Source organism: Marmota monax, unplaced genomic scaffold (genome assembly GCF_021218885.2).
Source record: "Marmota monax isolate L192 unplaced genomic scaffold, Marmota_monax_Labrador192_F-V1.1 WCK01_AAM20220418_F8-fsc00006, whole genome shotgun sequence".
Classification (NCBI taxonomy): domain Eukaryota; kingdom Metazoa; phylum Chordata; class Mammalia; order Rodentia; family Sciuridae; genus Marmota; species Marmota monax.
The window spans coordinates 4268660-4294227 of NW_026693712.1; the positions used below are offsets into that span (position 1 = coordinate 4268660).

Genomic DNA, 25568 nt, shown 5'->3' on the forward strand with positions numbered 1-25568 from the left:
AAAGGCAAAAGTTTTAATGAACATTATGACAAAAAAAATGACTCCTTATTGTGCTCAGAAACATGAGTAGAAAAATTATGTAGTAGCTTCAAAGAGAGCTTTCAGGAATTCGACACCCAAGATTATAGACCCCAGTCACCTCCTCTAACCAACATCCAAGAGATGTCATTACAAAGTGGCCACCATAACAACCCCAGCAGGCACACAGGAGGATGGAGAGCTTCCCTCCTAACTGGAGGAAAATTATTAAACATAAAACATTTGAAATCAAAGTGAACACTGATACAGCTTTTATTCTGGAACACTTGTTTTAAAATATGATGCTGGGAAAACAGGATATAAAGACAGGATATAAAGTATATAAAGACAGGATATGAAGACATCAATCAAAAATAAATCTGCATAATTTCACAAAATGAAAACGGCCTATTGTGATGTGATCATTAAAAGTTTTTTATTTATTTTTCATTGTATATGGATTCAATGCCTTTATTTGTTTTTATGTGGTGCTAAGATCGAACCCAATGCCTCACACTTGAGAGGCAAGTGTTCTACCACTGAGCCACAACTCCAGCCTAAAAGTGTTTTAAAGAATGCTTAACTTTCTTCAGACATAAATGAAAAAGGACTAGAATACTTAAACATATCACAAAAAATAAAAACCATAGCAAGATATTTATAGTTAATGACCAAATTGCATGATTTTCTTAAACTAGTGCTTACTCTTAGAAGCATCTCTCTCTCAGTATAGGATTCAAGTCTATTTTGAATCTGAAAATATGGAGGGAAATTTGACTTTCAGTAGGACCATTTCATGAGATATTTAAAAGCAGTCTTCAGTTCAATAATGGGGAGAAAAAAATGGGGAGAGGCAGGGGGAAGAAGGATCTAGAAACGCAGGATTCCAGGTAGGACTGCAACATTATGAATTAATGTTAATTATTATCAGTTAAACATTCTCTTGATTGATTTAAATAATCAAACAGTTCTGAAACTCTTATGTCTCATGCTCCAAGCTCCTAGCAATGGATCTTTCAGAACTTACCTTCTTCTCTTAATAAGCAAGCCCATGTTGCTACTGATTGCTTTAGTTATTTTAGGAAGTGTTGATTTCTTATTACAGAAAATGAAGAACTGCTTTCCATCTACCCTCATCTGATTTCTTCCTGCCAACATCCTTTCTCTAGGTTTATCATCTGTACTTGGCTTGATCCATATTTCAATGGTGACAACAGTATAGCTAGGTAAATATTATTCTCAGCTGAGCATGGAACACATCATGAATATCTTTCCATCCCTGGTATATTTATAGTTGTTTTGTGTGTGTGTGTGTGTGTATTTTTTAAGGATAAATAGATCTATACCAAGCCCTTTTTTGTTTTGTTATATATATAATTTTTTAAGTTATCAATATACCATTATTTTACTTACTTATTTATGTGTGGTGCTGATATTGAACCCAGTGCTTCACACATGCCAGGCAAGCGCTCTATCACTGAGCCACAACTCCAGCCCCTTAGTTTTGTATTTGATGGCTTCTAACAGCTAAAGAAAACAGCCTAAGGTAGCATGAGGCATCCAGACATGGTTTCAATAGCATTCTCGCAGGGATCTTTGGCCTCAGAGCCCTTAGCATAATTTACATCCCCCCTGCAGATCTATCCCAAGTTGACATAAATATAGCAAGAGCCATGACTAGCGATAAATACCGTCTGTCATTTTAAACATAGCAAGTCATCCCCCAAGAACACTGTGCTAGGGTCCTCAGCATATAAGTAAGGACACATTCCCTTTCAATCACACCTTTTCCAAAACATGCCAGAGGAGGGTTTGCTCCACATAGGAATTCCTTTTTTACCTAGGAGACATCCTGCATTTACTATAAAGTCTTCTATTTTGTTCTCTATTTTATCCCATATGTTCCCAGATTACTACCAAGGTGTGTGCTTTCTCTAATTATAAAATGATCATGTACAACTAGTAACAACAACAAAAAAAAATCCATCCAACCTATTTTTTTACTAAATATGGTTATGTTGTAAATATTTTAAGTTATAAAAAATGAATCTCTTGATTTAGTCAGGGCTTGGAGTGGGGAGTCATAGGATATTAGCCAATGTCATATTCAGGATGATGCATTTATTCAGAGTAAATCTTAATTTTCTTGGTCTTCTTTAGAGTAGCTACAGGAATGCCTAAAAGACCTTACTAAAATAAGGCCAATTGAGAGCACCTTTACTGAAACTTGATTCCTTGAGCCAGTGGAAGGTCTTTACTGTAGTTGATGGTACTAGAGGGAGAAAAATGAACAAAATTAATAGCTGGTAGTATGTAAATATAATATAGAATACTTTTATGCCATTAAAAAATACAGATCTATTTAGCCAGACACAGAGGTGTATGCCTATAAACTCAGTTACTCAGGAGGCAGAATGATCACAGATTTGAGGCCAGCCTCAGCAACTTAGCAAAATCCTATCTCAAGAAAAAAAAATTTTTTTTTAATTTAAAAACAAAACAAAGACTAGGTACATAGCTCAGTGGTTGAGACCTCTGGGTTCAATTCCCAATAATACAAAAACAAACAAACAACTACACACACACACACACACACACACACATACACACTATAAATTAGTGAAGAAAAAAATTTAGGACACAAAACAAATGTTAGTATGGATCCAGTTTTATAAAAGAAAAAGAAACACAAAAGTCTGAAAGACATATTACACATATCACTCATAGCATTTCTTTTGAGCAGGATTCAAGCATATGGAGACTGTATCTTTCTGTATCTCTCAATAACTTGTATTGAGTTGGACATGATGGCATATGCCTGTAATCCTAGCAACCTGAGAGGCTGAGGTAAGAGAATCACAAGTTCCAGGCTAGCCACAGCAATTTAGTGAGGCTCTAAGTTACTTAGTGAGACCCTGTCTCAAAAAATAAATAAATAGGACTGGGAATATAGCTCAGTGGTGAAATGCTCCTGGGTTCAATCCCCAGGACCACAAAAATAAAAATAATTTAAATAACTTGTATTGAATTATTTATTTTTAAAAAACCACAAATATTCCCATTTTGATAAAAATAAAATTTTTTTTTTTTTTTTTTTTTTTTTTTTTTTTAATTTTTTATTGTGGGTTGTTCAAAACATTACAAATTTCTTGACATATCATATTCCACACTTTGATTCTAGTGGGTTATGAACTCCCACCTTCACCCCATACACAGATTGCAGATTCACATCAGTTACACATCCATTGATTTACAAATTGCCATACTAGTGTCTGTTGTGCTCCGCTGCCTTTCGATAAAAATAAAATTTAAGAAAATAAAATAATTTATAAATTAGAAGCTTCCCTATTAACTACTCATCTGAGAGTCACTGGGTTTCTTTCCCAAGAGGAAAAGTATCCCCACTAAATGGATTCAGAAAAGCCATAGCTAAATATTTGCCTGTCTAGCTCTTTGGGTACACAAGAAAAGCAAACAGGATAAGACTGACTTCAAAGAATGAAAAGCCAGCAAAGAGGGTGCATGTTTGGGGCTCAACAAGCCACATCTAAAGCTCCTCAGAAGTCCCAGATAGGAAAGCAGTTACTGAGGCTATAAGGAGTCAACAGGGAGGAACCCAGCTCAGCCTACTGAGCTGGTGAGAAGCAGAGAGGGACTAGGAAGGATGCCTCTGTGTTCTTCACCCAGGGCTCTTTCTACAACATAGCACCACATGCCATGTACATGAGACATCTTGGGGATGGAACTCAAGGCTCAACATGAAGTTCACTTAGGTTTCATATATACCACACACACAGCAATTTTATGCATTTTTAGTGCACCTGCATTTTGACTTTAACCCATTATAAGGTCAAGAGTGGAATTTTCCACATGTGGCCTACTGTCATCACTCAAATTATTTCAGATTTTAGAGCATTTTGGATTAGATGATCAACTTGTTAGGAGAATATAGCTGTAGAATGATAGAAAAATCAAACCAAGTGAAATTGCACAAAGACAAAACAGAAAGTAGAATTTAACAGCACATGCCCAACATGGCCCCAAAGTCCTCTCTTACCAAGTAGATCGTCTCATGTACTGTTTCCAGGCATCACTGCCAGACTCCCTGCCACCACCAGTGTGCTTTTCTCCTCCTACAGAAATACAAAATAAACACACATCTTTGGGCCAATTTGATATCACCGAGATAAAGATAAAAGGAGACTAGAGCTACCTGACCAGTTATTTAACATTTAGCCCAGAGTATTTCCTCTACAAACAGAGACTAAAATAAACAGAGAAAGGAAGTAAAAGAGAAAATAAAGCATAAGGAATTAAAAAGAAATGGAAATATGTCAAGAGGCTAAAGAACTCTTACAAATATATATACCATTAAACTAAGGTATTAGAGTAAAAAGGTCTAGATATAGAAAATCTAATTTTATTTTCTTGTATGTATTTATCTAAATATTCAAACTTACACATTAATTATACAGAATGATGGTTAATTTGCAGGAAAATGGACGGAAAAAGAAACCATCATTTTGAGAAAAATAAGCCAGACTCAGGGACAAGGGTCACATGTTTTCTCTTACGTGTAGAAACTAGAGGGGGAAAGCAGGCCAAAAAAAAAAAAAAAAGCCATAAAAGTAGAAGGGAGACCATGGGTACAGGAAGGGAATCAAGGGGAGGGAGGCAGGAATGATGGGAGAGGTACTGAGGAGTGAAGTTTTTCAAATTGCATTTATTTATATATATATATATATATATATATATATATGAATATGCCACATGAAAACCACCATTCCGTATAATTAATAGTGAGCCAATTAAAGAAATTAACTGAAAGCTTAAAGAATCAACTGAAGAAAGCAAGGCATGAGCTGGAAACAAAAGAGATCAAATGCCCCAGAAGAGTGGACAGACACCTCCGCATCCAGCAACCACAAAGCAGAGGGCAGAGATGAGGGGCCAAACTGAAAACTGAAGCTTCTGTCAAAGTCTGTACTCTGAACAGTATTTTGTGTTAGGTCTAAAAATATAAAAAGAATGCCACTGTACATAAACTCTTACAGATATTAATGCATGTTTGTTTTCCTTCTATACTGAAAAACAAGGCAAGCTGATTGTACTATACCTTGGATCATTTTTAATAAGTAAAACTTAATATACCATTGTTGGGAAGGATTTTTTTTAACCATTACAAAATTTAAGTATCAATAAGCCATGGCTTATTACCAGACAAGAGGATCAAGGCCCAGTAAAGAGAAACAACCTAGTATTTCATCTAGTTAAAGAAAATATAGTTAACATTTATTATGCCAACTTTGCAAAAAAAAAAAAAAAAAAAAAAAAAAAAAAAAAAAAACCAGAATATTTTATGTGAAATTTTCTAATGTTGAAGCAGGGATTCTTAATAGTTCTGGGGTCTTGGGTATTCTCCCTAGAATACAGATGCTGCATTTCAGGGCTTCATGTAACTTGGGTTAAGGGACACTGCTCTAACCCAATGCTGCATCTGAGCAGAAGATGCAGAACTCTGGGTAATAACTTCAAAAATGGTAATAAGCTCTTTCAAGCATGTGAGATCACATATTACATTAGAATGTAAATTATACTTCAGTTTCTGGACCAAACTTTTCTAAAAGCTACTACTGCTTTTCCCTTGCCACCCAACCTGGAAAAGGAGAAATGATTCTCTACATACCAAATGCACCTCCGATCTCTGCCCCACTGGTTGGAATATTGACATTTACAATGCCACAGTCTGAACCTTTAGGTCTGTGCATAAAAGGAGAGGTATGGTGAGAGCAATGTATTGGAAATTAAAAACAACACAAACAAAACCCCGATTACTCAAAGACTCTCAATGCTAAATAATGGATTCATTCTTTTAAAGCCCATTCACCACAGAAATCAGACATATAAATGTTAAAAATAAACAAAGTTATACCCAAGCCAACGGAAGATTCTGCCCAAATCTTTAGTAAAAATGCTACTTGAAAGTCCCTGTTTCACTTCATTGTTCCATGCAAAGACCTCTTCTTCAGTCTAAAAGGAGAAGTGTTGGAAGCTGTTAGACACTACAATGTTCAGATCAAAGTTCACTGATGTTAAACTCATTTCATGAGATATACCAATGTCATTTTAGTGTGCAAATAGAAACCAGTCAACATGTTACTAATTCTATTTTTCTTATAATTTATTTATTTATTTTTCCCTTTGGGGTGAGGGCGGTTACCAAGGATTGAACTCGGGGACATTCAACCACTGAGCCACATCCCTAGCCCTATTTTGTATTTTTATTTAGAGACAGGATCTCGCTGAGTTACTTAGCACCTCGCTTTTGCTGAGGCTGGCTTTGAACTCTCGATCCTCCTGCCTCAGTCTCCCAAACTTCTGGGACTACAAGCATGTGCTGCCATGCCCAGTGTCTCTTATTATTTAGATAATTTTTAATAGTAATACCTTGAAGGATATTTTCCTCCATGATACTTTAAGAAACAAAGATTAGTATGTTCTTCCATTCAAGCTACTAAGAGTTAATATATATTGAACTCCTATCATGTACAATACACTGATCTATGCACTTAACATGCATTTATTTATTTAATCTCCACCCTATGGGGATTAAACAAGTTTTATATTAACAAGTTTTATATTAACACAAGTTTTATATTATCACCAATTTACAGATTCACCAACTGAAGCCCAGTAAAACTAAATGTAAATAATTTGCACAAAAGCTCACAAACACTCTCATTACAAAACATGAAATTATTCTAAGCACCATATTTGAAACAATAGATAATTTAAAGATAAAATAAATGCAATCTTATAATTGCAACAAGGTGCAATTCTCACTATATTTTGATAACAGTAGCACATTCAAACCTTGATTCAATCTCTGAAAAAACTTAATTCTAAATATTTGTTGGCAAAGCCAGAGCCTGTCTCAGGCCAGGGAATTATTTTTACATGTTAAAACTGCCATCATCTGACCTCTGATGGGGTGATAACTGCATGTCTTCAGATTGCCCCCACATCTTCTCATCTTGTCTGCTGACAAGTACACAGTGCTCAGGCTATGGAATGCTCTAGTCCCCCTGTCAGGAGCAGCTGCCTCTGAGGCCCACATAGCCGAGTAAGGTGAAGAGGAATTGAACATCCCACAAACTCCAACACAGGTCCATTATTCATCTCAGCTTCCCTGGTACCTAGCCTGGAATGCTTTATAGTTTTAAAGTGTTCATCTCATAGTTTGTCCTGAACATTTGAATTTCTACTATTTCAAGTGACTTTCTAAAACCTTCTTAAAAGCTGATTGAAATTTAATATACCTTCATTTTCCCTTAGTTTTATCATGTATTTCAACATTAGACTAGAGACACAGAATCTGTTTGTACCTTGAATTTAAAGACATAGAGAATGGGAGCAAAAGTCTCTGTGTGTGCAATGGAGGCATCATGGGCAAGACCTGTCACGATTGTGGGTTCCACATAATTTCCAGGGCGATCCATAACCTAGAGTAGAAAGATGAAATAAAAGGAATGAAACATTTCATTTTCTAGTACTTGGGAGTTAGAGGATGCTTACGTTTATGAGGAAAAAAATAAACAGCACTTATAGGTAAATTATTTCTTCAAAACAACTTTCTATCCCAGTGAATATTATTTCTTGCTCCTAACTTAGATGGTCAGGAAAAAAAAAGGAAAGAAAAAGGGAGGAGTTTAAGGAGGAAAGCTATGTCATGTCACAAACAAGTTATGTTAACAAAACTCTGCTGCAAATAGTTATTTTATAATTAATTATAAAATGAGTGATGTATGACCATTGTTTTATAGACTGAATTAGGACTCAAATGTTGAAGTCTTAACACTCAGTGTGACTGCATTTAGAGACTGGACCTTTAAGGAAGTTGTTAAAGTTACTGAAAATAAGTGAGGTCAGCAGGGTCAGGTCCTAATCCAATAGGATGAGTGTCCTATTGCTTTATAGTTTTAAAGTGTTCATTTCATAGATCAGGAGGAGACACTGGAAATCTCTGTGCCCTCCATTGGAAAAAATCATGTGACAGCAAGAAAGGGCCATTTGCAAGCCAGAAAGAAACTTCACCAGGAACCAACCTGCCAACCCCACCAGCATGTTGATCTTGAACTTCAAGCCTCCTTCTGTGAGAAAATACATTGCTGTTGTTGGAGATACCCAGTGTGCGGTATTTTGTTATGGCAGCCCTAGTAGATTAATACTGTACAAAACTGATGTCACCAAAAGAATATAACGTCATAACCAACCTCTGTAAAACCAAGTCCCTAGTCCACCTCCACTTAACTAGTGACTGCCTTTCCTTCTGTGAAATGTTCTGAGGCCCACAGCAAGCTGCTATGGCTGGGGGGTGGGGGTGTCAATCCTTCAGAGGGTTTCTAAAATTCTTCTCTAAACCTTCAAGCTATATTTTACCAAGAGTCACTTTCTTTTTCTTTTTTAATAATTGGTTCTTTTTAGTTATATGTGACAAGAGTCCATTTTGATATAATTATACAAGCATGAAATATATCTTATTCTAATTAGGACTCTAGTCTTATGGATGTACACGATGGTGAGTATCACTGTGGTGTATTCATATATGAATACCAAGAGTCAACTCTTGATCAGGTGCATGGCAGCTGTATTTGTTATTACAATGCTATATTATATATGTAACTTAAGTAAATTTTACTAAAGAATAAAAGCTATTCCTGTACAGAATGGGTTAAATGCTTTCGAGAAAACTCAAAATAATAAATAATGAATATATATACACATCCCTGCCCAATAAGATGTGGGTGTGTTGATGATAAAACTAGAGAGGAGGATTCTGCTGTCAGACTGCTTTGCAAGATTCAAGTTTCCATGAATTTTAAATAAGTGAGACTCAATTATATAGATAACAGATTAGAGGTGCAGCTTTTGCAGAGATGAAAACAATAAATTCCTATAATCCATGAAGAAAATACCTCGGCTCTACATCAAAAGAATCACAAATAAATGTAGTTCTAAGTAGTTAAGTTAAAATAAAATACTTATGGTTGTATTTTTTATTTCCTGCCTTAACTGAACATCTCAAATGACCATTAAATATGGATTCTAATAGTGCTGAATACAAAGTCTTCTACTGTGACATAACAGAAAGTTTACAAACTCCATACAAACTCCTCGGGTCCCTACCCAAAGGCCACCAGGACTCTGAGCTTCTTTTTTTTTTTTTTAAATATTTTTTAGTTGTTGATGGACCTTTATGTTATTTATTTGGATGTGGTGCTGAGAATCCAACCCAGTGCCTCACACATGCGAGGCAAGTGCTCTACCACTGAGCCACGACCCCAGCCCCGACTCTAAGCTTCTTGTGCGTCATTCCCTGAAACATTCCACACAGTTTCTGTTATCATTTTTTAAAACCTATTTCCCCCTGTAATAGGGACAGGGAGAAGGATGTTCAATGTGACCCTTCACCAATTGTCTCAGAGACCTACTTGTGCCTAAGGGAAAGAGAATAAAACAGCCATCACTCCTGACCCCAAGGCTCTCGTTACCTTGCCCCCATAGACCACTGTGCCGCCTTCTTTCTTTGCTTCTTCCACCGCTCCAAGAAACATGCTCACTGACTGTTTGGTGTGGAGTGGCCCATATAGGACATTAGCTAGGGAGAGAAAAGGAATGATCTTCATTTTGCCCTAAAGAGCATCGCTTATTATTATACCAGCTTTTCAAAATGAATAGGCTAATAATAATCCCTTCCTGTAGCCTCTCAGTTAAGAGCAGGAGTTGGCAACTTTTTTCTGGACCACAGAGCAAACATACTCCACTTTGCATACCATATGTGACTCTACAACTATTTGATCTCGCCTTTGTACTGTGAAAATTGCTGTAAATGACATAGAAAAAAGCATGGTGGCTGTGCAGCAGATACAAAGAGGTGGTGAGCCAAATCTGCTTGCCAACCCTGGCTTTAGAAAAAAGGCTATCAATCAGAATACTGCATTAAAAATTCAGGATCAGAGGCCTAGAAGTGTAGCTTGATGGTAGAGTGTTTGATTAGCATACACGAGGACCCAGGGTTGATCCGCAAACAGTGAAGTGAAATTAAATAAAATAATATAGGATTGGTTTATTCATTACAGTGTGAGCATTGCCTAAGAACATCACAATCTCCATAGCTTTCATGAAATTCAAACGGGAGAGCCTGATGCTGCCCTATGTTATGGCTGCTGGAAACAAGAGCATCAAAGATAACCACAGGTCAGAGGAGGGAAGATTTAGGTAGGCCCCTGTGAGAAGGTAGCACTTTATGCAGAGCCAGTTACAGAAAGTGCTGGATGAAGGCCAGAAAGAGCTAGGAATGTTTGAAAAACTCAAAGAAGGTTGAAGAACTGGAGATTAGGGAACAAGGGGGAATGTGGACATAGTTCTGTTGGGAAGGTGGGTAGCTATGAGATCACCAAGACTGGGAGCCCATGAAGGAGGGAATCAAAAGGAATCTAGTTTTAGTCTAAGCACAATAAGAAGGTCCTGGAATACTTTAAGCAGAAAAGTGAACACATTTTAAATGATCATTCAGGTTTCTCTGGGGGGCAGGAGTGAAAGTGATAAAGTCAGGTAGGGAATTCTTACAGCCTTCCATGAGAGAACACAGCAGTCGACCTGGACAAGGGTAACAGTAAATGGAGAAAAGCTCATCAAATATCAACCCAGCTGAACAGCACCTCCAAGTCTCACTCTCCAGCATATATCAAACGCCTAGATCCTAACTTTACTAGCAGCACATGTGTCTCCCCAAATGCCCAAAATCTCCTTCATATGCCCCCAGGCCTAAGAGAAGACAAAAAAACTCAGAAGATCAGAAACACTTTTAACACCAGCTGTTAAAATCTTTGAAAATTGAACCAGATACTCACGGTCCCATGGGTTCCCGACTCGGATCTGTGCGTAGGCCTTTTTAAGTCTATTTACAACATCATCATGGATGTTTTCATGTAAAAACTAAGAGAAGAAAGAAATATTCATGGGAATAGCAAAATGTACAAGTTTTTAAGCAATGAATACTTTTCTTAATAGTATTAATAGCTTTTTAATACTATTAAAATATAGTAATCTCTGAAAACATAAGCAAGCAAAAACATGTTTTTTAAATTATATCATTTCTGATTTTAATATTAACTATATGAAGTTAATAATTTCCTCCAGGTAGATGCTAGAATAAAATCACAAGCTTTATCAATTGTCTAAGGACCTATCCAGCAAAACTTCACAAATCCATTATTCCTATATTTGTTTGAAAACATTTAGAACTTTTTTTTTTTTTTTTGCAGTGCTGGGAATTGAACTCAGGGCCTGCACATGCTAAGTAAGGCCTCTGCCACTGAGCTGTATCCCCAACCCGTAACTTCTTAATCAGAATCAAGTCCACCTTGAATACAGTGCAACCACAAGTCTCAGCACAATGTCTGGGTCAGGCTGATCTGTGCTGGGTCACCATAAGCACTCGGTCTCAGATAACATAAATCTCCAGCACAAGGTCTTAAATCAGGCAAGGACACCCATGCACTCACTCTGTGTGGGATGTGAACTCTTACTACATTCCTAGCAGCAGAGGTGAACATGCCAAGCCATTCACGCTCTAGGCTAATGTCCCTGTGACAAATGAATTGTCACTATGAGACCACTCACAAAGTGGTCTATTATACTGTAAAGGTTTTTCTCTTATACCTCACTAACTGTTGCTATGGAAATCAGTTTGATCAATTATTAATAGCATTCTTTAATATTTAACACTAAATATAAAACATGGCTATGTATATTTGCTCCAAGCCCCAAAGGAAAAATAAAAGTGGGCTGAAGAGAGAAATGAGTGGCTCTCAAGTCATTCCATATTTCATCATTTACTTAAGGATATAATTATCTGCAGGATGCTTCTTTCTTTGTTTTAATGTAATGTTTATGGTGAATCAAATTAATAAATTGTAAATGCTATGAATATCATAGATGTGTTTGAAGAATTCAACTGAATAATGTGATTTTCATTTGCAAAATGCAAGAAAAAGTATGAAAAGTGTGAGAAAGATAAAGATTGAATTTTCATATACCTTTTATCTTGTTCTAATTTAGATTATGCTAATCTTCCACAGAATTTGTTCACACTCATTGTGAATGAGAGCAAAATTCAAAAACAATTCCTTCAGGATTTGATTAGTTTTTTAAAATGGAACAATGGAAAAGCTTAACAATGGAAAAAAGAAAAGGAAATGTGGTCAAATTTTGTACCTAACCAAACTGCACAGTTTTACGATACTATTTCAGTACTATAAGAATCATGAACATCAAGGTTGTATGTATTTCACATAAAAATGAAATTCAACTCAATCTAAGTATATAGTTTAAACTTCAGAAATCCCACACACTACAAGTAAACCACATCTTATATACATTTATTATTATCTGTCCTATGCATATATGTTTGTGTGTGTGTGTGTATATATATATGTAGATTATATATTTAAAGAAAACACAAAAATAGTCATTTATTTTCAATAAACCATGTCACATCAAGTCAAACTGAAGACTTGAAGCCAAAAATCAAAATTTTTTAAAATGTTTTTTATAAAAAAATGAGTCTAGGGCTGGGGATGCAGCTCCGTAGTAGAGCTTTGCCTGGCTGCCTATGGCCCTATGGTCAATCTCCAGTACCACAAAAAGATAAAAAAATAAATAAGTGAAAAAAAAAAAAAAGTGAGGCTACTTTTTAATTGAGTTTTAGAATTTTTCAAATTTCTAGCTTTTTAAGTGACACTGTATTTTGTCCATCTTGTCCTACAAGTATGAATAAAAATAGGTCTCACCTTTCAGTGTAATACCCATCAATTTGTTTTGACACCACTGCTAGCTTGGGGTGGGGGAAAAGGCTGAGTACCTGGTTGATCAACATCGCCTCAAGCACTAGAGAGCAGCAGGCCCACACATTTGCAATCCATGTCAGCAGAACATATTTTTCTGGCAATATGTCTACAATACCTATTCAGCATAATTCATTAAAATGTGGTGTATAAGATCAGGAAAATCTCATGCACTACACAGCACACTCACCAGTCGTCTTGCAGTGGTACACCTCTGGCCAGCTGTCCCCACGGCAGCAAAGAGAGCTGATGGAACAACTAAGCTGAGGTCTGCATCCTCAAAAGCTTAGAGAAGCACAAACAACATGCCCATCAGTGCAAGGAAACAGGCAGAGAAGACATTTGCTAACTGGTCTAAAAGGATGACTTTAAAAAGTAAGAATGCCAAAACCATCATAAAGCAAGCAGGATCACGTTGCAGGCATATACACATGTGCTCATTGGGGGTGAAGACACTTTTCTTCTAGGAAAGATTATAGAATAGAGGAATTAGCTCTATGACCTTTACCCAAATACACAGGTAAACTGAGGCTCTCATTCTCACCCCATCATCTTTCATCTTCCTCAATTTCTGACACTATCTGAACCTCCTCTATATGGTCATTGGGCACTCTTCTCTAATGTGATCATGCTCTTCATCAGCTTTATTTGCCTCTAATCTAAATTCTCAGACTCTTTTGATGCCAGTGACCCTGGCAATTAAACATAGACAATTAAAGACCTCCATAAAAAAACATGCTCTGGAAACACCCAAGCACTCACTTGCATTAGTCAATTTCCTGTTGCCATCCTGCAGATGCTTTTCCAAATCATTTTCAAATCATTGAAAAACGTCTGTTTTCTGCTCTACTACATGGAATGATCTTATCTTCCACTTGATGGAAAAATTCACATGGAAAAAGCCCCTTTTGAGCTTCCTCTATTCCTCTGAAGAGATCAATATAAAGTCACTTTCAAATTCTTCTCTATTTTTATCTACTCTCAGAAGAGAAAAAATAGTATAATCTTTATAAGAATAACCCTTCCATTTATATATTTTTTTTAATTCCTCCTTTCTTATATCTTCTAGAAACTTACAGCCAGTTCCTCCTTCCATCTTCAATCCTGACCCTCCAATCAAACAGCATTGTCAGACTAGCATGATGGTTAAGAAAGTGGTTTGTGCAAACAGACCAGAGTTCTCATTCATCATTGTTTTTTAGTTGTGTTATTTCAACATTTTTTTTCTCCCAGTACTAGAGATTGAATCCGGAGGTACTACCTCTTCCATTTTACTTTTCATTTTGAGACAGTCTAAGTTACCTAGCTGACCTACAACTTGTCCTCCGGCCCCCAAAGCTGAGCACACTCCCTGGCAGGTATCTAGTGCTCACAAGTGCTAACTACATCTAGAGCTCACTAAGTGTAATCTCAACGAGATTAGAAGTTCATCTAAAGAAAACCCTTTGCCATCTGTTTTTAAATCTGTGATGAACTCCACAAATATATAGACACAGAAACATGAAGATAGCAGCAATATAGTAATTACCAAGTTTTTCTTTTTATCACAAAAGCTGTTTCTATTAAGACTCAATGTACTGACTTTCATTACATTGTCCAGAAGTTAGGGTGATTTTCTAATTCCCTTTTGTGCCAAACTCAAATAATGAAAAGAGATGTAAATCATCTCTTGGTCTGCAGGTAAGTGATTAGCAAAAAACACCTGAGGAAGCATGCCCTCCCAACAGGAAACCTCCCACACTCTGCAGAAGTTCAGCTACAGAAATTAAAAGGAATCAGCACATCATGCAAGACTGAGTTATTCTGGAGCAACATGCATCTAGTTTTCAGAAAACAAGGAAAAACATGAAGTAATAATGCCACAGTACAGACAACGGAAATCTCGTGCACTGTGTTATATTCTCCAAACATGAATACTTCTCCTACTTAGTTATCTTTGTCTTTAACCCCAGCTTGTGTTGTGTCTCATAAGTAAAATTCCTACATGGAAATAAGACCCAGCTCACATAACCTAGAAAGGATTACTTCCTAAACAAGTTCTGTATGTTCAAATGGCTACTGTGGCTATGTTAAACAGAAAACAAAACAACTAAAAAAGAGTAGCCTTACCAATAATGGCATTGTTTCCTCCAAGTTCTAACAAACTTCTCCCTTTAAAAACACAAACACAAATTAATTACTATTTCAGTATTTACTGCACATTGCTGTATATCTTCAAATTATAGTCTATCTCAATAATTTTTAAAATTTTTTGATGTATAATTATGATAAATATTACCAACAAATTTCCTTATTTTGATAATTATACCATGCTTACATGAGAGAATGCCTGTATTCTAAAACCCTGAAATATTTAATGATAAAGGGACACAATGTCTTTGACTTATTCCACTAACAGTAACAATAACATGTACATACTAAATACAATGTGTGCATATATGTTGCTGGAGAGAGAAAGTGATAAAGCAAACTGGGGCAAAATATAAGCAATTAGTGAATCTGGTTAAAGGGTATAAAGAATTCCTTATACTAGTCTTGTAACCTTTAAGTTTGGAATTAAGAGAAAAATAATGTAAAATGGGCCAGTCACTGAGGAAAACAGTATGGCAGTTTCCAAAAAAACTAAACAGAATTTTTATATGATATTAGAAATTCTACTTTAGGGTATTACCAAAAGAAGAGAAAGCAGGGACTCAAACAATTACCCCCACATGCTTAACAGTTTTATTCACAGAGCCAAAAGATAGAAGCAACCCAAGGATCCATCAACTGCCAAGTGAAGAAAACGTGGTGCACATACAGAGAAGAATATTACACAGACTTAAAGAATCCTATCCCACACTACAACATGGATGAACCTCAATGACACTACACCAAGTGAAATGGGCCAGTCACAAAAGGACAAATATAATTTCACTCAGATAATGTTGTAAAGTAATCAAAATCATAAATATAAAAATTTGCCAGGGGTAGGGGAAATTACTGTTTAATGAGAATAAATTTTTAATTTCGTAAGATGAAAAAGTTCAGAGTTGGGGGTGTAGCTCAGTAGCAGAGTGCCTGCACCACATACACAAAACTCTGAGCTTGATTCCCAGCCATGGGGGTGGGGTGGGTGGGGGATCACTTTACAGTATTCTATTCTGATGACATACCAAATTTATTTGCCACAGCATGGTACAATTATCAAAATGAGGAAATTTGATGTTAATATTTGTCATAATTATACATCAGAAAATTTTAAAAATTATTGAGATAGACTACACATATTACTTTTCCAGTGTTGAGTATATTTATTATTGGTTATTTATTCGATTATCTACTTAGGTCAGGGCCAAAGAACATGTACATTAGGAATCCTGACACACAATGCCAATTCACATTCCAGAGAAGAAATATAGCAGTCTATGAATGCCACTGTCACTTTACTCTCCCCAGCACACAGATGTGAGATTTATTTGCCTCAATTTTAAAGCTATATGTACCCTATTGTTCTTTAGAACATAAGTTTCCTCAAATGCACTTTAAAATAATGTTTATTTATTTGTGCTCTCAGAACTGTATGATAGCAGGAGAGTCTGTTGCCACTTTCGTCACTCTCAAATAGTTAAGCATCCAGTGGATATTAATCATGAAGGGATGGGGCTGTTACTGCCAAAAGCCTCTGGGTGCTATCACAGTTCTAGCCTCTACTTTAGTCGTTGATTTAATGACAGCTTACTGGCTACAGCATAGCATTGTGCTAGATGCTAAGAAAAGACGTAAGAAAACCAAATATTCCATTATAAGATAGTAGCTTCTCCTACCTGGCTACAAGAGATATTTGGCAGAAAAGGGAAAACTGTGTTTTCTACATCCATCCAGTCTTCTGTGAAATGCTCTTTAACTACATTCCTAACCACCAAGCCTTTCCCTAAAAAGTATCTGTACCTTAAGATAAACAGACATATTTAACAAATTATAATCCTACCTGCTGATGGTACTACACACACGGACAACAAACACATGCTTTAGAGGGCAGGGAGAAACAGAAGATGAAAGCCTATAGTGGGAGCAATGACACTAATAACAGGCAGCATCTTTTCATGCATTGGCTATTTGTCTATTCAAATACACCACCCAGTCTTAAACTACTGTATTACTTGTCTTTGATATTGTTGAATTTTAAGAGTACTCAATATATTATAGACACAAGTTGCTCATCAAATATATGATTTACAAATATTTCCTTCCATGGGTTGCTTTTTTCACCTTTTTCTTGGTAGCCTTTTGAAGCACACAAGTTTTTATTTTGATAAAATCTAATTTTTCTATTTTTATTTTTGCTGCTTGCACTTTAGGTGTCTTATCTAAGTAACCACTGCCTAGCCCACAGTCACAAAGACTTATTCCTGTTTTCTACTAAGAGTTTAAAGTCTTGAATCTTATGTGTAGGTCTTTATACATTTTTAGTTTGTTTCTATATATAAGGTGAGGTGAGATAAAAGCCCAACTTCATACTAATGTACGTAGATATTTAGTTGTCCCAGCATCATTTGTTGAAAGAGATTCTTTCCCCATTGAAAATGTCTTGGCATTCTTATTTAAAAAAAAAAAAAAAAGCCAATCAGCAATCATTGCAAAGGCTTATTTCTGGACTCTCAGTTTTATTCGATTGATCTTTATGTGCATCCTTATGCTGCTACTAATATAGATTACTATTGATTTACACTCAATTTTTTAATACCTTTATTTTATTTATTTTTATGTGGTGCAGACGATTGAACCCAGGGTCTCACATGTGCTAGGTGAGCACTCTATCACTGAGCTACAACCCCAGCCTCTGATTTGCACTCAATTTTGAAATCAAGAAGTATGAGTTCTTCAATTTTGTTCTTCATTTGCAAGATCATTTTGGCTATTTGGGGTCCTCTGAATTTCTGTAGGATTTTTAAGATCAATTTGTCAGTTGTTGCAGAACAGGAAGCTGGGATTTTTTTTTTTTTAATATTAAAACATTTATTTTGGTATCTTCATTCCTTACTATAATACATTTGAGTCTCTATTTAATATTTGAGTTCTGTAGATAAGACTCTTGAGTAACTGTAACAGATTTGTAAGCTTCAATGGAACCTTTAAAAACCCCTGAAATACATAAATTCTATCCCTAAATTGCAAGAACTTTAAGAGTTTGAAATGGAAGAGATGGTCACTTTATTTATACGAGATCAGTTCATATATATCTTAATATTGTTCTAATAACTGATTTGTTTCCAATATGAAAACCAAATTTAAAAATAACTTGATCACCTTCTTTCAAACACAGCTGCTGACAAATCATACTCTAGGCTCCATCCTTGTAAAAAGTAAATCCAACTTTACTGAATCAGATAAAAGCCACTTAACATTAATTCAAGGAGGTTGAGCCTTTCATAAGTAGCATGAAAATATGGGTTGATGAAAACTTTGCAGGATTCTATTATTAATGGAAGCTGGGATTTTAACAGCAATTACACTGCACCTATGTATCACTCAGGAAAAAAGTCACATCTTAACAATACTAAATGTTTTATAAAATGAAAACAGGATACCTTTCCATTTATTTAGCTATTTTCCCATTTCTTTCAATGATGCTTTGAGGTACTCTGCATGAAAGACTTAAGCTTCAGTTAAATTTACTTTTAAGTGTTTTATTATTCTCAATGCTATCATATATGTAATTACTTTCTAAGTTTCACTTTCAGATCATTCATTATTGTATAGAAATATGATTTTTATATTGACCTTATATCCTGAAATCTTGATGATCTTTTTTTAAAAAAAAAAATATTTATTTTTAGTTTTAGGTGGACACAATATCTTTATTTTTACATGGTACTGAGAATTGAACCCAGTGCCTCATGCATGCTAGGCAAGCGCGCTACCACTTGAGCCACATCCCCAGCCCAATCTTGATGATCCTTAAATACCTTTTTGTAAACTTGTTTTTTAAAAGCAATGCCTAAATAAGAAAATGATAGCTCATTAACTAACTCAAGTCTCCTTTTATGCTGAGGGTAGAATCCAAATTTAGCATAATAGAAAAAAATTGGTCAATATACCCCTGAAAAATTCTTAAACCAGCAATAAAGTAGAACACATGATGCTATGTCTGTAAGACCCTTTCAATCCCTTTCAGTCTTATGTATGTGAATGCAAAGGAGATGAGCACTCCACGACCTAAGCCCACATTCACTGGTCTTGTTTAAGTTGTGATTTCTTTTTTAAGTTGCTAAACATGTCCAGAAGAATTTGAAAGATCCTTTTTATATGATTCTACTATTTTCTACTGTAGAAAAAAATGATATATTTCTTCTATGTAAATTTGAGATTCCCCTAATATTGAACTAAAAATTGTACCCTTTTCTTTTATTGGACATTCAAACAAACATAACCAGCTTTTCCTTGACCCTCTGAATGGACAAAACAAAAGCCAACTTTTATATTCCACATCCATACTTCTCAGAGAATTAAAATTCTCATCAGAAATCAACACTTACCAAATCTCTCCTGTACCATAAGCGCCACCTGTTTTCCCACCTGAGTACTTCCAGTGAAGGACAGCAAGTTCACCCGCTCATCTTTGGCCATTGCTGTGCTGCAGGGAAACAGACACGGTTACCCAAGCAGAGAAACCCAGTGATGGCAGCACCTACCAATGCCACAAGAAAACACTGACATGGGCCCCTGGCAAGGGAGTCCATCAAGGCTACAAGGAAGGCCTTCAGGAAAATGAAATACATTTTTCACAAAAGAGGATAACCTGATCTGAGAGCTCTCTGTAAACAGAAATCGTCTACAGGAAGTTGTTAGTTAAACAAGAAAAACCTTCCTGTATCGAGTGGATGACTGGACAAAATCCTTCTAGTATTTCCTTCATGAGCATGCAAGTTGTTTTTCAAATTCACAATCTACTATATAATTCCTTAAGAATTAAAAAAAAAAAAGTGCCATACACAGTAGCACACACCTATAATCCCAGTTACTTGAAAAGCTGAGACAGGAGGATCACAAGTTCAAGGCCAGTCTCAACAACTTAGCAAGACCCTGTCTCAAATTTTAAAAAGGCCTGAGATGTTGCTCAATAGTAAAGTCCCTCTGGATTCAATCATCAGTATCAAAAAAAAAAAAAAAAAAGGATTAAAATCTCAGATGGCTATATGGAAGCATCCAACAGAATCCCTCAAAGAAGCTGATTTAGAAAGGCTGTGCTACAGGGATGGGATGTGGCTCAAGCCATATCGCGCTCGCCTGGCATGCGTGCGGCCCGGGTTCGATCCTCAGCACCACATACAAACAAAGATGTTGTGTCCGCCGAAAACTAATAAGTATTAAAAAATTAAAAAAAAAAAAAAGAAAGGCTGTGCTAGGATTTCCAGGTGCTTTTAAGGAATGGCGATCAGTACTATTGATTTGAATATCTGTTCATAGATCAGTGCTTCAAAGAGTTCAGTTGAGCTAAGCAGGGAAGTTAAGAGCATCAGTCTAGTGCAGGGCTAGACAGCTTGATTCATCTACTCAGAGAGGTTTCCTCAGGTTCAGCCCACAAATATGAGCACTGATACTCAAAGTGGTTCTAGTTAACATATTCCTATACACACTACTGACCCATTCCAAGGCCAACACGAAGAACTGGATACTCAGACTACAAAAACAAGAGTAAATCAAAGAATACAATACTCATGTTTTAAGTGAAATTTAGATAATATTTCATAATTTATTGTATATGTGGGAGCTGTTTTGCTAATACATTCTCAACTATTTGAACAAAGGACTAACTTATTGCTCCTTTTAAAAATTACCTAGTAAGTAGAAGTATAGTAAAAGTGTCAGAGAGAAATTAACCTTTTAGCCCCAACAGTATGGGTTATAAGACTTGATTCCTGGGGCTGGGGATGTGGCTCAAGTGGTAGGGCGCTCTCCTGGCATGCCTGCGGCCCGGGTTCAATCCTCAGCACCACATACAAACAAAGATGTTGTGTCCGCCAAGAAGTAAAAAATAAATATTGAAATTCTCTCTCTTAAAAAATTAATTAATTAATTAATTAATTAAAAAAAAAAAAAGACTTGATTCCCAAGAGACCTCACCTCATCAAAGTCTATACTGAAATAACAACCTTTCATCATGGGTCAGAGTAATTATGGCCAATTCTAGCTTAAACAAGCTGTGATATTATACTATATAAATGAAGCCAGACACAAAATATATACGCCAGGTCATATATTATATGCTTCCATTTGTATGAAATATCCCAAACAGGCAAATCCAGAGATAGAAAGCCCAGTAGTGTTGTCAGGGGATGAGAAATGAGGGGATGATGGGTAGTGGGTTTAGAGTGTGGAGTTTGAGTTTCTGGGCTGATCACCGTTTTGGAATAAGATAATGATGATGGTCCATAACACTGAATATTCTAAAATATTCACACACTTTATTCTGCTTAAGCGGATAACTAGTGAAGTCATCTTTCACATGTGAATGTCTCATCCACAAATTCCTGCATCGCAATTTTATAACTCAAAAAATGCCCAAATATTTTAAAACAAATTAACTGGTAATTTCTCCCTTACCTCAAGAAGAAACTAAAAATGGAACAGTTCTTGAAAGACTCAAAGTTTCTTTCAAAACATAAATATGTACGTTCCATTACTGTCTACAAAACAAAAACCATAACATAAATATGAAATAAATAAATGACAAGGAATAAATTTCAACTATTTTTTTAATGCTTCTGAAAGTTTCTTGGCCCATGGGTCACTAGGGTGTAATAATTCCCTATATTAGTGAGCTGGGTTTAATGTAGCGCAGCTTGATAATTGGGGTGGAGGGACTTGGTGAATGTTTATATTTCACCCCTACCCATTCTTCAGAAAAAAAAAAAAGGTGAGATCAGCAAGGCTGGATGCTCTTGAGAGAGCTCTACTATTTTCTATACCTTCAAAAGCAATCTATTTACATGAATAAGTTCTTAACTAATGAAATTTCAATAGATTTATGTTTGCAAAGTTTTAAACATTTGGCACAGCAAAACTTGGAAAAAATAGGGGAGAGGCGACATATGTTCAGTTTTTGTCCCCTTTTCTTCCACCTGCTGTTGGAGAGTGATGAGATGCTCTTGGAAGAAAAGGCCTGCCTTTGTACCAGGCTGGTGACAGGTGCCGCTAGGAGTGGGTTGGGGAAGAGAATAACTCTCACTCCTTTGCCCCAGGAAATATCAACAATCTCCATATTACCTGGTCCATTTCCTGAGTAATTCCAAGTTTGGCTCTATAGAAGGACTCTTCCCCAACCCCAGTGCAGCACTGGATTTTGTTATTCTAGTAAAGACGATTTTCATTGATCAACCTGGGGTCCCTCAACAGAAGGATGGTCTCCGTCTAATTCACTCACCCGATGTCTGCTCCACCACAAGTCAAGGAACAAATTGCACCAGGCAGCTTGTTGTCCTCTAGAACCTTGGCTATTATCCTAGAAAGGAAGAGCCATTACTAAGACAGAAAATAATTTAGTTTAAGACATATTTTTAAAATTAGGGATGAATTCCAACCATTTCACTCTCCTTTTCCAAGTTTCTCTCCCACCCTTTTAACATTCAGACTAAATTTCTCTTCACATATTATAAATAAGGTTTCCAAATACTTATAGGCAGAACTCCTTCTTTCTTTATAAACTAATCTTAAGAAGGAAAAAAAAGAGCATTTTGAACATAAAGAGAAGACATAAAGCATTGCTCAGGCAGTTCAAATAATCATTAAGTATTTTCTGCCAAAGGGCACATGGCAGCCCTACATAGAAAAGCACCCAATCTATTCCAGATTGTAGATTTGTAATGCTGATTTTATGACCTCATCAAAGCTGACAAGCTCTCAAAAAGGAATAAAATGCTAATAATTTTTTAACCAAAACATGAGATTCCTTTTAAACAGTACTGGGTAAATCAGTGGATTAATACATACAATCAGTTCTTTTTGTTAGCAGTCTATTAAGCAAAAGAAATAAAAATATTATCTGACTAGAAATCTATACACAGAACTATTAATTTTGTTCAACAGTTATTAAATATAGCTCTGAAATTGCCAGGCTACTTCTTCTCCACTAAAGATGTTTTTATTTTTCTAGGTGATTAAAAAAAAATGTCTAGAAGAGTTCAACACTTAAGTCAATATCTGGCATGTTTCCAAAGAAATAAATGACATGATTCTGAATGAGCTGTGTCAACTGCAAAATGATACAAAAATGTTATTACAACCAAAGTTGAAAAAGGTTATCCAAATTCCATGCTTAAATAAATATGACATTTTCACATCATTTAAAAACTCAGGACCTTTCAATCACCCTTTCAAGATTATGCCATACCCAGGAAAAAGAAGGCCACACTCACTTACTTTGTGACAGCAACACTAACGAGGGAAGTTGTTGGAGCCCCTTTCCTAGACATAGTTAAAAAAAAAAAAAAAAAAGGAGAGAGAGAGAGAGGAAATTTGATTTTAGGGAAACCACAAATACCTTTTATTATCAAGCAGAAGCAAAAGTCTTTGATAAAGCTCTAATTCTACAAAAATAAATCTAGTAACTGAAATAGAAATCAATCCTTTAGGTGGTGTCTCTGAGGTCTAAGGGTCCACAAAACCTTCATGAACATAACAATGGCACCACTTGACTTTGAACCTATCTGCTTAATATCTGTTGCACTAACCTCTGCCAATTATGGGAACCAAATGAAGCAGAAATCCATCAACTACACAACTAGCTATTTGGACTTCAAGTATGGGTTTCTTTGGCAACATGGTCCAAATCATTAATCCTTGAAACTATGCTTTGTTTTATAGATAGATCTGAGTATATTCAATTGAAGATAGCATTTGATATCACATCTGAAGCACTGGCAGTTTTGCTAAGGACTGAATCCTTAAGCCAGAGAGCCTAACACTAACTCTGGGTAGTTAGCATGAGAATTGAATTACAGTACATGCATTTGAGGTAGAAATGAAGGTGGTGGAAGAGAAAGGGGGACAGCACTGTACCAAAAAACTAAGTCACATAAACAGTGGCAAAATATGGAATAATTAAAAATCAGTGCTTCCTGACTAGCACATATGACAATGTTAACTGAAAGAGTAAGTATTGAAAACATTTCAATATATTTAAAATGTTTTTAATAGTTCATGAAAATGACCCCTTTTATCACCTACTTACTGCTGGGCAGGGAAGTGAGCAGATCTTACCAAAGACAGACATTCCCAGTGATCATTGCAATGGCATTATTCCAGCCATACACTGCCACAGGAAAATTGAATGCAGTGATGATTCCAACCAGACCTACAGGATTCCACTGTTCAATGAGTGCATGGCCAGGTCCTGAGATGGGGGAAGATACAGAACATGCTCAAGCACAGTGATTTAATGCATATGAATTAATAAGAATAATATCTGAAATCTTTCATTTTCAGAACAAAAGTACATATTCCAGACCAGGAGAAATTCCAGGTGCCTTGTAATGGATCACTTTACACAGCATTGGATATGAGTACTTTTTTTTGGTACTGGGGACTGAATTCAGGGGCACGCAACCATTGAGTCACATCCCCAGCCCTATTTTGTATTTTATTTAGAGACAAGGTCTCACTGAGTTGCTTAGCACCTTGCTTTAACTGAGGCTGGCTTTGAACTCTCAATCCTCCTGCCTCAACCTCCAGAGTCACTGGGATTACAGGCTTGTGCCACCGTGCCCAGCTACGAGTACATTCTTAATGTAAAACAGAAGTGTTTATCACTATAATATTCTTTATAAACCATAAGGCTACTCATTGTATCTCTGAAACTCACAGGAAGTACATACATCAGGGCAGTTATTGATCCTATCTGGAGACAAGGAAATTTCAGAGAGGTGTTAAGAGGTGCCCTAAGAGATGTGATCACAAAAGACAAAACATGACCAGAATACAGAATTTGTGCCTTTTAAGGCTTTTTAATGTTGCCAATTGAAGTGGGCTTCAATCCTTTTCACATTCGAGACAATGCGGATCATTTATAGGCTAATGTTGAATGAATATGTTACCAAAGACTTACATTCACTACAGGAAAATTAAAAATACAAATAGAAGTATTTATGTATTAAATACAATCTTTAGGCTGGGACACAGTGGTGCACACCTCTGATCCCAGCTACCCAGCCACCAGCAGTAGGATAAGAAATTTGAGGGCAGCCTAAGTAACTCAGCAAGACTCTGTCTCAAAATTTTAAAAGTGTGGATGGATAGATAGATCTGATTGAAAAAGATTATAATTGGTGAGTCAGACACCAAGAGCAGTCACAGATCAAAAAAGTTTCTTGCTTGCATGTGTATACTTCCCAAATTGACAGTGTACTAACTTTTTAAACTGGAGGAACCTCTTTTAAGTGTTCAATGACATAAAATTAATCTTGAATAGTAAGAATTGTTTTTATACATTTAATTAAGGTCATTAACAATTCACTTAATAAAAGGGCTTCTCTAGCCAGGCATGGTGGCACATACCTATAATCCTAGCAACAAGGAGGCTCATAAGTACAAGGCGAGCCTCAGCAACTTAGCAAAACCCTACCTTAAGATAAAAAGTAAAATGGGCTAGGGATATAGCTCAGT

At 36.1% G+C, this 25568-nt stretch overlaps 1 protein-coding gene across 1 annotated transcript in view; it reads right to left on the minus strand.

Annotated features, from left to right (window-relative positions):
• Nucleotides 1-273: 273 nt before the first annotated feature.
• Aldh7a1 (aldehyde dehydrogenase 7 family member A1) overlaps nucleotides 274-25568 on the minus strand; it is a 38446-nt gene continuing 13151 nt past the window's right edge. Inside the window, exons 6-18 of the mRNA XM_046460125.2 lie at nucleotides 24168-24300; nucleotides 23328-23372; nucleotides 22333-22410; nucleotides 19445-19542; nucleotides 15036-15077; nucleotides 13117-13211; nucleotides 10932-11016; nucleotides 9570-9676; nucleotides 7404-7520; nucleotides 5951-6048; nucleotides 5705-5778; nucleotides 4076-4151; nucleotides 274-2290 (exon numbers count right to left, since the gene is read on the minus strand). Coding sequence (XP_046316081.1) covers nucleotides 2236-2290; nucleotides 4076-4151; nucleotides 5705-5778; nucleotides 5951-6048; nucleotides 7404-7520; nucleotides 9570-9676; nucleotides 10932-11016; nucleotides 13117-13211; nucleotides 15036-15077; nucleotides 19445-19542; nucleotides 22333-22410; nucleotides 23328-23372; nucleotides 24168-24300 — 1103 coding nt within the window. The 3' untranslated portion in view covers nucleotides 274-2235. The remainder of the gene's footprint in view (nucleotides 2291-4075; nucleotides 4152-5704; nucleotides 5779-5950; nucleotides 6049-7403; nucleotides 7521-9569; nucleotides 9677-10931; nucleotides 11017-13116; nucleotides 13212-15035; nucleotides 15078-19444; nucleotides 19543-22332; nucleotides 22411-23327; nucleotides 23373-24167; nucleotides 24301-25568) is intronic.